We start from the raw sequence: 14,633 nt of genomic DNA, 5'->3' as shown, positions 1-14,633 counted from the left end.
CGGGCCCGCCATCGCTTCTTCATAGTTCAAAGGTTCACCGCTGTCTAGCAACATGATTTCCATCACAGGGTTGCCGTACCACTCTGGTGCGGAGCGTGCCCTTGTGGACCTTCGTGGTTCAGTAGTAACTTGATCCGAAGCTTCATGATCATCATCATTAACTTCCTCTTCAGTCGGTGTAGGCGCCACAGGAACAACTTCCCGTGTTGCGCTAGTATCCTGTTTGAGAGGGGGTGTAATTACCTCATCAAGTTCTACCTTCCTCCCACTTACTTCTTTCGAGAGAAACTCTTTCTCTAGAAAGGATCCGTTCTTGGCAACAAAGGTTTTACCTTCGGATCTAAGATAGAAGGTATACCCAATAGTTTCCTAAGGGTATCCTATGAATACGCATTTCTCCGCTTTGGGTTCGAGCTTTTCTGGTTGAAGTTTCTTCACATAAGCATCGCAGCCCCAAACTTTAAGAAACGACAACTTAGGTTTCTTGCCAAACCATAGTTCATACGGTGTCGTCTCAACGGATTTAGACGGTGCCCTATTTAAAGTGAATGCTACAGTTTCTAATGCGTATCCCCAAAATTATAGCGGTAAGTCGGTAAGAGACATCATAGATCGTACCATATCTAATAAAGTGCGATTACGATGTTCAGACACTCCGTTGCGTTGCGGTGTGCCAGGCGGCGTCAGTTGTGAAACGATTCCACACTTCCTTAGGTGTGTGCCAAACTCGTGACTCAAATATTCTCCTCCACGATCAGATCGTAGACATTTAATTTTTCTGTCACGTTGATTCTCAACCTCACTCTGAAATTCCTTGAACTTTTCAAACGTCTCAGATTTGTGCTTCATCAAGTAGATATACCCATACCTACTCAAATCATCGGTAAGAGTGAGAACATAACGATAACCACCGCGAGCTTCAATGTTCATTGGACCACACACATCAGTATGTATTATTTCCAATAAGTCGGTTGCTCTCTCCATTATTCGTGAGAATGGAGTCTTAGTCATCTTGCCCATGAGGCACGGTTCGCATGTGTCAAATGATTCAAAGTCAAGAGACTCTAATAGTCCATCAGTATGGAGCTTCTTCATGCGCTTAACGCCGATATGACCAAGGCGGCAGTGCCACAAGTATGTGGGACTATCATTATCAACTTTACATCTTTTGGTACTCACACTATGAATATGTGTAACATCACGATCGAGATTCATCAAGAATAAACCATTCACCAGCGGAGCATGACCATAAAACATATCACTCATATAAATAGAACAACCATTATTCTCTGACTTAAATGAGTAGTCGTCTCGCATTAAGCAAGACCCTGATACAATGTTCATGCTTAAAGCTGGTACTAAATAACAATTATTAAGGTTTAAAACTAATCCCGATGGTAGATATAGAGGTAGCGTGCCGACGGCGATCACATCGACCTTTGAACCATTCCCGACGTGCATCGTCACCTCGTCCTTGGCCAGTCTCCGCTTATTCCGCAGTTCCTGCTTTGAGTTGCAAATGTGAGCAACAGCACCGGTATCAAATACCCAGGAGCTACTACGAGCGCTGGTAAGGTACACATCAATAACATGTATATCACATATACCTTTAATGTTGCCGGCCTTCTTGTCCGCTAAGTATTTGGGGCAGTTCCGCTTCCAGTGACCCTTTCCCTTGCAATAGAAGCACTCAGTCTTAGGTTTGGGTCCATTCTTTTTCTTCTTCCCGGCATCTGGCTTACCGGGCGCGGCAACAGCTTTGCCGTCTTTCTTGAAGTTCTTCTTACCCTTGCCTTTCTTGAAACTAGTGGTCTTGTTGACCATCAACACTTGATGCTCTTTCTTGATTTCTACTTCTGCAGATTTGAGCATCGAGTACAACTCGGGAATGGTCTTCTCCATCCCTTGCATGTTGTAGTTAAGCACAAAGCCTTTGTAGCTTGGTGGGAGAGACTGGAGGATTCTGTCAATTATAGCATCATCCGGAAGTTCGACTCCAAGTGAAGTCAGACGACCGTGTAACCCAGACATTTTGAGTATGTGCTCACTGACAGAACTGTTCTCCTCCATCTTACAGCTAAAGAACTTGTCGGAGACTTCATATCTCTCGACACGGGCATGAGCTTGAAAAACTAGCTTCAGCTCCTGGAACATCTCATATGCCCCGTGTTACTCAAAACGCCTTTGGAGCCCCGTTTCTAAACTGTATAACATGCCACACCTAACCAGAGAGTAGTCATCACTCCGTGTTTGCCAGACGTTCAGAATGTCGTGGGCTGCTGCGGGAGCGGGAGGGTCACCTAGCGGCGCATCAAGGACGTAAGCCTTTTTAGCTGCTTCAAGGGTGAGCTTCAAGTTGCAAACCCAGTCCGCATAGTTGCTACCATCATCTTTCAACTTGTTTTTCTCTAGGAATGCGTTGAAATTGAGGTTGACGTTGGCCATCTACAATATTTATAAAGACAACTTTTAGACTATGTTCATGACAATTAAGTTCATTTAATCAAATTAAGTATGAACTCCCACTTAAATCGACATCCCTCTAGTCATCTAAGTGATACATGATCCATGCTGACTAACCCGTGTCCGATCATCACGTGAGACGGACTAGTCACCACGGTGAGCAACTGCATGCTCATCGTATTCAACCATACGACTCATGTTCGACCTTCCGGTCTCTTGTATTCGAGGTCATGTCTGTACATGCTAAGCTCGTCGAGTCAACCTAGGTGTTTCGCGTGTGTAAATCTGGCTTACACCCGTTGTATGCGAACGTTAGAATCTATCACACCCGATCATCACGTGGTGCTTCGAGACAACGAACCTTCGCAACGGTGCACACTTAGGGGAATACATTCTCGAAATTTTAAGAGGTATCATCTTATTATGCTACCGTCGTTCTAAGCAATAAGATGTAAAACATGGAAAACATCACAATGTAATCATATAGTGACATGATATGGCCATTATCATCTTTGCTCTTTCGATCTCCATCTTCAGGCATCGCATGATCATCATCGTCACCGGCGTGACAACATGATCTCCATCATCGTGTCTCCGTGAAGTCGTCACGCCAACTACTACTATCACTACTACTATAGCTAACCGTTAGCAATGAAGTAAAAGTAGTAAGCACATGGCGTTGCATCTCATACAATAAATTAAGACAACTCCTATGGCTCCTGCCGGTTGTCATACTCATCGACATGCAAGTCGTGAAACCTATTACAATAACATGATCATCTCATACATCATACATGCAACATCACAACTTTGGCCATATCACATCACATGTCAAACCCTGCAAAAACAAGTTAGACGTCCTCTAATTGTTGTTGCAAGTTTTACGTGGCTGATTTGGGTTTCTAGAAAGAACACCTTCTTAGCTACGTGACAGCCACAACGATGATATGCCAAAGCTATTTACCCTTCATAAGGACCCTTTTCATCAAATCCAATCCGACTAGAGTAGGAGAGACAGACACCCACTAGCCACCTTTATGCACGGTGTGCATGTCTGTCGGTCGAACCAGTCTCACGTAAGCGTACGTGTAAAGTCGGTCCGGGCCGCTTCATCCCACAATACCGCCGGAAAATAATAAGACTAGTAGCGGCAAGAAAATTGACAAATCATCGCCCACAACTTTTGTGTTCTATCGTGCATAGAATCTACGCACAGAAAACCTGGCTCGGATGCCACTGTTGGGTAACGTAACATAAATTCAAAATTTTCCTAAGCATATTTAGATCTTCCTATGGAGAGACCAGCAACGAGAGAGGGATAAGAGCATCTTCATATCTTTGAAGATCACTAAGCGGAAGCGTCTAGAACGCGGTTGATGGAGTCGTACTCGCAGCGATTCCGATCTAGTGCCAAACTACGGCACCTCCGCGTTCAACACACGTGCAGCCCGGTGACGTCTCCCGCACCTTGATCCAGCAAGGAGGAGGGAGAGGTTGGGGAAGAACTCCAGCAGCACGACGGCGTGGTGTTGATGGAGAGATGAGGTCTCCCGGCAGGGCTTCGCCAAGCACCGGCAGAGAGGAGGAGAAAGAAGAGCAGGGATGTGCCGAGGGAAAGGGAAAAGTCTGATCTCCAATGGCCAAAAGTGCCCACTATATATAGGGCGAGGGGAGAGGGGGTGCGGCAGCCCCCCCAGATAGGAGGTGCGGCGGCCAAAAGGGGGAGGAGGGGTGGCGCACCAACTAGTGGGCCTTAGGCCCACCTGGCTTAGGGTTTGCCCCCCCCCTTTTCTCTCCCTTGCGCAATGGGCTGAGTGGGGAGGTGCACAAGCCCACCTAGGGGCTGGTTCCCACCCCCACTTGGCCCACCTTAGCTCCCAGGGTCGTTGCCCCCTTTTGGTGGTCCCCCGGGGCCACCTCCGGTGGTCCCGGTACGTTACCGGTGATGCCCGAAACACTTCCGGTATCCGAAACCATCCGTCCTATATATCAATCTTTATCTCCGGACCATTCCGGAGCTCCTCGTGACATTCGGGATCTCATCCGGGACTCCGAACAACTTTCGGTAAACTCGTATAATAATTCCCTATAACCCTAGCGTCATCGAACCTTAAGTGTGTAGACCCTACGGGTTCGGGAGACAGGCAGACATGACCGAGACACCTCTCTGGCCAATAACCATCACGGGGTCTGGATACCCATGGTGGCTCCCACTTGCTCCACGATGATCTCATCGGATGAACCACGATGTCAAGGATTCAATCAATCCCGTATACGATTCCCTTTGTCTGTCGGTATAGAACTTGCCCGAGATTCGATCGTCGGTATACCTATACCTTGTTCAATCTCGTTACCGGTAAGTCTCTTTACTCGTTCCGTAGCACGTCATCGTGTGACTAGCCCCTTAGTCACATTGAGCTCATGATGATGTTCTACCGAGTGGGCCCAGAGATACCTCTCCGTCACACGGAGTGACAAATCCCGATCTCGATTCGTACCAACCCAACAGACACTTTCGGAGGTACCCGTAGTGCACCTTTATAGTCACCCAGTTACGTTGTGACGTTTGATACACCCAAAGCACTCCTACGGTATCCGGGAGTTGCACAATCTCACGGTCGAAGGAAAAGATACTTGACATTAGAAAAGCTTTAGCATACGAACAATACGATCTAGTGCTATGCTTAGGATTGGGTCTTGTCCATCACATCATTCTCCTAATGATGTGATCCCGTTATCAATGACATCTAATGCCCATGATCAGGAAACCATGATCATCTATTGACTAACGAGCTAGCCAACTAGAGGCTTGCTAGGGACACATTGTGATCTATCTATTCACACATGTATTACTGTTTCATGTTAATACAATTATAGCATGAACAAAAGATGATTATCATGAACAAGGAAATATGATAATAACCATTTTATTATTGCCTCTAGGGCATATTTCCAACACACGATGCAATCACTCGACAGTGATCTCGGGGACTACACCTAGTGGGTTCACTCAGCGTGCCCCCAGTGGATCAGAAACAAGCAACCATACGACACAAGAAAACACCTAGTGGGTGTAAAGTCAAGATGGATAGGATTCAATCGAAAATGAACTTACAATAGCACTTACTCGGACGTTAGCTCCAAGCACGGAGCTAACATCGTATGCCAACTTGCTAGCCTCATACGCCTCCATGGTCTGCAACATCATCTGTTCGCCCTGAATCAAGGCCTCTTTAGCAGCTCCAGTATGGTCTTTTGGGACACGGTGCAGAGGATATGCAAGCATTGAAGGAGTCGGCGTTGCAGCACACGTAATAGGAGTTACTGGAAGAGGCGCAGCCGGCACTGTAGTCACAGCAATCGAACTGGCTGGAGCAGCTATAGTCACAACAATCAAACCGGCTGGAGCACTCGACACCGACGTTTCAGGCATGGTTTTAGCTAATTCAGTAGTCGACCGCTGTCGTTCTTCATCATCCTCCAAGTGGATGACTTCTGTAGCTGTCAATCGACAATGTCAATTAGTCCAATCGACGAATCTTATCTAGAAAATAGAAAGGAATGAAGACTTGTCATACCTCGTTGGGAGGTGGCCATGTCCGTGATACGTCTCCAACGTATCTATAAATTTTGATGGTTCCATGCTATTATCTTGTCAAACTTTGGATGTTTTGTATGCCTTTTTTATCTTTTCTGGGACTAACTTATTAACTCAGAGCCAAGTGCCAGTTCCTGTTTTTTCCGTGTTTTTGACCCTTTTCAGAGGAGGATTTTAAACGGTGTCCAAACGGAATAAAACTTCCGAAAAGATTTTCTCCGGAACAGAAGATACGCGTCAGACTTGAGAACCAAGGCAGGGGCCAACAGGGGACCCCACAAGCCCCCTAGGCGCGGCCAGGGGGGCGCGCCTAGCAGGCTTGTGGCCCCCCTGTGGCACGTCTGCCCTACCTCTTCCGCCTATAAATTCAAAAAAATTCCAAAACTGCCAAAGAGATCCACGAAAATACTTTTCCGCCGCCGCAAGCTTCTGTCTCCGCAAGATCCCATCTGGGGCACGTTCTGGTGCCCTGCCGGAGGGGGATTCGGATACGGAGGGCTTCTTCATCAACACCATGATCTCTCCGATGATGCGTGAGTAGTTCACCATGGACCTTTGGGTCCATGGCTAGTAGCTAGATGGCTTCTTCTCTCTCTTGGATCTTCAATACAAAGTTCTCCATGATCTTCATGGAGATCTATCCGATGTAATCTTCTTCTGCGGTGGGTTTGTCGAGATCCGATGAATTGTGGATTTATGATCAGATTATCTATGAATCTTATTTGAGTTTCTTCTGATCTCTTTTATGCATGATTTCATATCCTTGTAATTCTCTTCGAGTTGTGCGTTTTGTTTGGCCAACTTGATCTATGATTCTTGCAATGGGAGAAGTGCTTGGTTTTGGGTTCATACCGTGCGGTGACCTCACCCAGTGATAGAAGGGATAGCGAGGCACGCATCGTGTTGTTGCCATCAAGGGTAAAAAGATGGGGTTTTCATCATTGATTTGAGTTTATCCCTCTACATCATGTCATCTTGCTTAAGGCGTTACTTTGTTCGTTATGAACTCAATACACTAGATGCATGCTGGATAGCGGTCGATGTGTGGAGTAATAGTAGTAGATGCAGAAAGTATCGGTCTACTTGTCTCGGACGTGATGCCTATATGTATGATCATTGCCTTAGATATCATCATGACTTTGCGCGGTTCTATCAATTGCTCGACAGTAATTTGTTCACCCACCGTATTATTTTCTATTTTGAAAGAAGCCTCTAGTGAACACTATGGCCCCCGGATCTACTTCACACCATATTTTCAGCCTTACAATTTTACTTCGTTGCACTTTCCGCCTTCAGATCTCACTTTGCAATCAATCTTGAAGGGTTTGACAACCCCTTTATAGCGTTGGGTGCAAGCTCTTTTGTGTTTGCGCGGGTACTCTGGACTTGACGCGATTCTCCTACTGAATTGATACCTTGGTTCTCAAACTGAGGGAAATACTTACTGCTCCTATGCTGCATCGCCCTTTCCTCTTCAAGGGAAAAACCAACGCAAGCTCAAAAGACGACAGAAGGATTTCTGTCGCTGTAGTAGTCCGCAGTGTCCATGTCCATGGGATCTTCATCTCCAGGAGGCGACGTCACCGAGGTAGCAGCTCTGGCATGCAAATTCCACTCGCACATCAAAGGTATGAAATTTCACAACGACAAAAGAAAGAAAGAGGTAAACACTCACGCTGAAGAAACTGGCATAGCAATCCTCATTCGAGGTATTGCCTTCCGAGGCTTGGGAGCGTGAGGTTTGGGTTGTTTGGCGGCCTTTTCTGCTAACTCAGTTGTGGCAGCTCGATCACGCTTCACATTCCTAGTGCTTGACACTAAGGTCTTGCTTGGGGTAGCCGCCGGATCATGGCGATGCTTGGATCGAGACTCGGTGCACGGCGGGGACTCGATCTCCTCCTCACTCTCCTCCAAGTCATCTTTGCTCCCCTCGTTGTCCTCAGCATAGTCGCTATCGGCGCTGCCACCTTCTCTTTCCGCACCGACGTCAAGTTGATCCCCGTTCGGCACAGGTGAATGCATGTTTGTCCAGTCCTACAAGACGTAAAAATAGTAAAGTCAGTCGGCCGAAGATTCAATCACTCAACAAAGATATGAAAGTAATCGGTAAGGAAATAACTCACCAAGTTCCGTGCCTTGTTTTCAATAGAGAAAGGCAAGACCCGCTTGGCTCCTAATAGATTGTCACAGGCTCCAGTGATGCCTCTGAGCCACTGAGCCACGGTTTCTTTAGAAACTTCCTCTGGGTGCAACCGAGTGGAATCCTCAGGGCCCAAATAATGCCACATGGCATGATCGCTCTCCTGAAGAGGCTGAATATGCCGGTCGAGGAATGTTTCAAGCAAGTCCATCCCAGTCACTCCGCCACGGACCAACTTGACCACCTCATTTACCAGAATCCCTACCTGAACCTTCTCATCATCCGAGACATTTATCGTTCTAGGAGAAGTTGGCCGCTCCAAAGTGAATGGGAGAAGGCCAGTCGACATATTTGGAGATGCAATATCATTACAATAAAACCAAGTCGACTGCCAGTTTCGGACCGACTCGGGAAGGGTCATGTGAGGATATGTACTCCTACTCCTCTTCTGAATCCCTAGAACACCGCACAACTGAATGACATGAACTATCACTCGGATTAACTTTCTTCGCCGATTGGGAGCGCACAGTGAAGATGTGTTTAAAAAGTCCCCAATGAGGAGGACAGCCCAAAAAGCATTCGCGCAGTGTTACGAATGCGGCAAGGTATGCGATGGAATTGGGAAGAAGATGATGAAGTTGTGCACCAAAGTAATTTAGAAAACCACGGATGAAAGGATGAGGGGGCAAGGAAAAACCTCACTCGATATGAGTGAGGAGGAGGACCCATTCTCCTTCGCGTGGCTCCGGCTCGACCTCCCCCTCAGGAAGCCTCCGCGACTTCTCAGCTATCATCCCGTGTACGACGAGCTCCAGAATATCCTCCTTCCGGACGGTTGACGGGAGAAAATCTCCCTGGATCCACCCTGGCAGCAGCGCGGATCGGCCGCCTGACTTCTTCGACTTTCCGCCCTTTTTGGCGAGCTCAAGCTTGCTCATCTTGCCTTTCGTCATCTCAGCGGTGGCTGAGGCAGATCAAAGCAGCACCTACGGGGCGGAGATGGAAAGGAAACAGAGGAGAATCAAGCAAATGCATTGCTCCAACCCTAATGTCGGTCGGATTTATAATTGTCCGAGTGAGTCACTGACTGTTGGGCCCGCCGGATCTGTGAATATCCCGATAACAGAGGATGCGCGATACCTGGCGATAAGGGCGACACGATGATCGAGGCGTCATTATCCCAATTGCCCTCGTTGTTGCGTCATCACACTGCAGTGCGTGCTAACCTAAATTTCGAATCCTGTGAAATCCGGACCAGACAAAGTGATCCGTCACATCTCAAGATCCTGTTAGTCACTCGGATAAACCTCAATGCTCAAATTCACTCGGACGTACTTCACAGCAGAATAGATCACGGTGAATGACGAAGACTTCAATCGACGCACAATTCTACTAAGCCCCAAAGCGCGTTCAAGATTTGTATGCCTCGATAAAATTTGCATCGACCCCATCCTCACTCGAACCCCGATCCATTCGAGGGCTAATGATGGGGATATGTACCTAGGGTAGGGCCATAGGCCTGACCTACATGTCCTACCTAAGGGCACATTATTAAAAACTTGAAGACTACAAGGAGGACTCCGACTGGATAGCGATAGCGTCTGAATCACTCGGTAAGCAATCACTCGGAGAATCTCCCCATTCACTCGACAATCAACTTCCACTCGGAAGAACCAGAAGCCAGTCGACGCAGAAGACCAGAAGCCACTCCAGGGAGGCCAATAGGCGAGCGTTCGGTTGGTCGTCATAAGTAACATTAATTACGTACGCTATCAGTAACGTAGGCCTTAAAACTCCATTGATCAAACCCTTGGTTGCCTGGTATTGATGAGGAGCAGCGCACTCTATATAAGCCGCCCTCCCCTCTTGCACAAGGGTTCACACCCCCTGTAACACACATTCCACACCGCAAGAGCTCCCGAGCACTGAGATGTAGGGTGTTACCTCCACGAGAGGGGCCTGAACTCATACATCTTGTGTACAAGCTTGCTGTAGCTAGGACTCTGTCCTCTCCTTTCGTACCCCTCACCTCTACTGTCAGGTTCATTCCCACGAGAGCGGCCTCTTGCAGTCCTTCGCCTCATGGTCGGGTAGGCTGCAATGAAAGCACACGACATCGTTCGTGCAGTCGCTCCGGTAGTGCCCCTTCTCCAAGCACGTGAAGCACTTGTCACGCATCTTGGGGTCAACTTCCTTGCGGGTCGGGTGGGGGGAGGGGGCGAGAGGCCGGCGCCACCTCCTGCAAACCGACGCCATGCCTGCAAACCGACGCCATGCCTGCGCTTCCACATGGTCTTCTTGGACGACGCAACTTCTTGCCATGGCACCACGCGCCCGCACGACTCGACTTCTGCGCCCGGGGCTTTGTGCGTCGTCGGCGCAGTGTCGATCGCCGACTTCTCTGGCGCCGAGGAGATACCCAGGCCAGAACGATGGGTCGCTCACGCCCATGGAAGGAGGAGTTAATGGATCTCAGGTATGACGACATGGCCGGCCCCGGGGGAGGGGGGGCGGCGAGGAAGGGGTGGAAGAGAGGCGCCGCGGTCGGAGTGACGGGCGGAATTAAGGGGGTGGACGGCGTAGCTGGAGTAGCCAACGGCGGGGAGGGTGGACGCCGACGTCGGAGTGGCGCACGACAGGGAGAGACCTAGAGAAGGACTAGTCACACGGAGAGAAGGACTAGTCCATTTCATCAAGAAAATGTGTCAGTTGAGTCTGTCGAAGACGCTCATATGGATAGAAAATGGGTGGGTGTTTGTAGATGTGACTGTATGTATCGTATGCGTATGTACTGCATGCCGAAAAGAAAAGGAAAATAAGGAGAGGAAAGAAATATCTTGAAGCAAATCAAGCAATTACCATCTTTTGGAATATTTGATTGATGGAATTATTTATGACCACACGTGCTTGGACCACTGCCCTCAATCTCTCAGCCCCAGTGTCAACAAGCAATTATCAAGAACATCGAAGCCCCATTCGTCAGAGCCAAGCATCCAAATCATTTTCTCCACATCAGATTCAGATGGATTGATAGTTTGATACTCTCAACTATTCTTGTTTCCTTCTTGACCCAATGGCCGCCATCGACTTACGCTTCCATCTCCATCCTGCCGCCTTCTCCTCTGTCCACCCGTCCAATCCAAGCACCAAACCGCACCGCCATTGCCCACCTCAGAGGATCCATGCTGCAGGAAGAAGGTGCCTTCTCACGGCGAAGTCCTCAAATGGGCACCCGCAGATCGGGGCCTCCTTCAACGATGGTACTCGGACGTGCAACTAGCACGGCTGTCTGAAGTCTGAACTCACTGCTGCTTGTACAAGAATATTGTACCGAGAGGTGGTTGTTGCAGGGGTGCTAGATGCTAAGCCGTCTGGAGCTGGAGGCCCGGCGACGGAGCAGGGAGGGAACACCGTCAGCATCACAGTCGTCGGAGCCTCCGGTGATCTTGCCAAGAAGAAGATCTTCCCGGCGCTCTTCGCCTTGTTCTACGAGGACTGGCTCCCCGAGGTTTCAGTTAACTTTGTGTGGTTCTTCAGTTTGGGCTTTGGAGCATGGTAGCGATTTGCTTTAGTTAACCTCTGTTAATGCAGCATTTTACAGTCTTTGGTTATGCTCGTAGCAAAATGAGCGATGAAGAGCTCAGGAACATGATTAGCATGACCCTAACCTGTCGGATTGATCAGAGGTACTGCTTACAAATCTTCATACTTGGTCCCTCCCTCCCTATGCTATGCGAGTCGTCTGTGTTGGTTTTGCCTGTGTTATCTGATCTATTTTGAGCCAATTTTGGTAGTAATGAAAATAGCAACACGTACAATGGCATGGCACAATGTATCCTCAAATATTTGTCTGATTTTGCATTACGTCTATCCAATTTATCCATAAAAAAAGGTCAACTCAATTTATGTTGTCCATTGTCGTAGAGGTCCATATGTATTTTGAATCTCTGGGCACATATTCAGAATGTAACACATCATATTCGAATGGCGAAACAGGGCGAACTGCAGTGAAAAGATGGATAAATTTCTGAAGAGATGCTTCTATCAGTCCGGACAGTACAACTCAGAGGAAGGATTTCGCGAATTAGACAGAAAGCTTACAGAAAAAGAGGTAATCCCGAATTCATAGCACATAATTTTTCTAGCCCTGTACGATGAAATGCTACCAAGTAATTATTCGCACAGAAAAAGAGATACCAAGTAGGAGTAATTGCACTGCAGAATTCATGGAAAATATTGCATAGAAAAAGGAGTTGAGGCCAAATGTTTGTCATCAATCAGGCTGGGAAGCTACCAAACAGGTTGTTCTACTTGTCTATTCCACCAAATATATTCGTGGACGTGGTAAGATCTGCCAGCCGCACCGCTTCACTGCCGGGTGGGAGTGGCTGGACGAGGTTTATAGTGGAGAAGCCATTCGGCCGCGATTCTGAGTCCTCGGGGGAGCTTACCAGATCCCTGAAAATGTATTTAGAGGAGGAACAAATCTTCAGGTAACATATAAATGCAGAGTGTTTGCAGAGACTCGCCCTATTTCTTAGGATTTGACAGCGGAAATGTGACAGGATTGACCATTATCTGGGCAAGGAGCTGGTCGAAAACCTGTCGGTCCTCCGTTTCTCCAACCTTGTGTTCCAGCCATTGTGGTCGAGGGACTACATTCGGAATGTGCAGCTCATATTCTCCGAAGACTTCGGCACTGAGGGTCGAGGCGGGTCTGCGCTGCTCCGGCGTCCAGTCGGATCTGATAAGAATGTTCATTAATTAGGCAATGGATTCAACATGTAGATAACGGTTTCTTTGTTGGTTTGCATTGCAGCTACTTCGACAACTACGGGATCATCCGCGACATCATGCAGAACCACTTGCTGCAGATACTGGCCCTGTTCGCCATGGAGACTCCGGTCAGCCTCGCCGCCGAGGACATCCGCAACGAGAAGGTAGTATGTGTAGCAGAGCAGCATGATCGGTCAGACGTACTATAGCCAGACTAAATTGGGTGCTCTGCTTCTTCAGGTGAAAGTGTTGCGATCGATGAGGCAGCTGAAGCTGGAGGACGTGGTGGTGGGGCAGTACAAGGGCCACACGCGCGGCGGCAAGTCGTTCCCGGCCTACGTGGACGACCCGATGGTGCCCAACGACAGCGTGACCCCGACCTTCGCGGCGGCGGCGCTCTTCATCGACAACGCGCGGTGGGACGGGGTGCCGTTCCTGATGAAGGCCGGCAAGGCGCTGCACACCCGGCGCGCGGAGATCAGGGTGCAGTTCCGGCGCGTGCCCGGGAACCTCTACCGCGGGAACGTGGGGACGGACCTGGACATGGCCACCAACGAGCTGGTGCTCCGGGTGCAGCCCGACGAGGCCATCTACCTCAAGATCAACAACAAGGTGCCCGGGCTCGGGATGAGGCTCGACAGCAGCAACCTCAACCTCTTCTACTCCGAGAGGTACCAGCGGGAGATACCGGACGCGTACGAGCGGCTCCTCCTGGACGCCATGGAGGGGGAGCGCCGGCTCTTCATCCGGAGCGACGAGCTCGACGCGGCCTGGGCCATCTTCACGCCCGTGCTCAGGGAGCTCGAGGACAAGAGGGTGGCGCCCGAGCTCTACCCGTACGGCAGCCGGGGTCCTGTCGGCGCGCACTACCTCGCCGCCAACTACAACGTCAGGTGGGGGGACATCAGCAGCGACGGATCCTTGTAGCAAGCTCTGCCCATTGGCTACGGCCTATGCACTCTACTCAGGCTCAATCAAGCTGTGACGAACAATTTTTTTTGAGAGTAGGCGACGTATCATAATTTTACAGAAAAGAAAGAACATATAAAAGAGCTTTCTAGTGATGCGGGCATCACAGCAAGCAATACAACTCAACGTCCACATTCAAAGAAACTAGGCCTACTTTCTCACAAAAAGACTGAGAACATCAACTCCTAGCACTGCCTCTTTCCACTCACGAACTTCCTTCATCATACAATTGGATTGCGGTTTTGAATTGATCCGAACGGTTGGACACCCTTGGGTTCCTTTGTTTCCAAAGTGACTATGCGGCAGCAATTATCGAAGTGTCAAATCCTCTCTTGTTGGCTCCCTGGAAGGTCTCTCGGGCTTGAAGCCACCATTCGAGAATGTGGTCTTGCGGTTCCGGTTGTCGCACTTTGATGTTCAGGGAGGTCAAACAGCAATACCAGACATTTTTAGCATAGCTGCAACCGATGTGAATGTGTTCCGCGGTATCCTTGTCTTGGAAGCAAATGTAGCATGCTGAAGGGCTATCTTGCAGCCCATGTCCCGTCCGGCAATCGGATGTCCATATTCGGTGCTGCACAGCGAGCCAAACATGTATCTTGCATTTCAGAGGTGCCCAGCTTCGCCAGATGCATGCAGCAAAAGGAGCCCGCTAGAGGCCCTGGCAAAGTCTATTGTAGACCGATA

General features: G+C 48.9%; 1 protein-coding gene across 1 annotated transcript; it reads left to right on the top strand.

Annotated features, from left to right (window-relative positions):
* The first annotated feature begins 11,127 nt into the window (after positions 1-11,127).
* On the top strand, positions 11,128-14,128 carry LOC123403462 (glucose-6-phosphate 1-dehydrogenase, chloroplastic-like). The gene is made up of 8 exons (XM_045097401.1): positions 11,128-11,461; positions 11,552-11,709; positions 11,793-11,887; positions 12,198-12,312; positions 12,483-12,694; positions 12,767-12,916; positions 13,021-13,141; positions 13,218-14,128. Exons 1-8 carry the CDS (start codon positions 11,275-11,277, stop codon positions 13,902-13,904), a joined length of 1,725 nt encoding a protein of 574 aa, XP_044953336.1. The 5' UTR covers positions 11,128-11,274; the 3' UTR covers positions 13,905-14,128.
* The last annotated feature ends 505 nt before the right edge of the window (positions 14,129-14,633 follow it).

The sequence above is a fragment of the Hordeum vulgare genome, chromosome 6H (assembly GCF_904849725.1).
Source record: "Hordeum vulgare subsp. vulgare chromosome 6H, MorexV3_pseudomolecules_assembly, whole genome shotgun sequence".
Taxonomy (NCBI): Eukaryota; Viridiplantae; Streptophyta; class Magnoliopsida; order Poales; family Poaceae; genus Hordeum; species Hordeum vulgare.
Note: the sequence above shows the minus strand (reverse complement) of the source record. Positions and strands in the feature narration are given on the sequence as shown.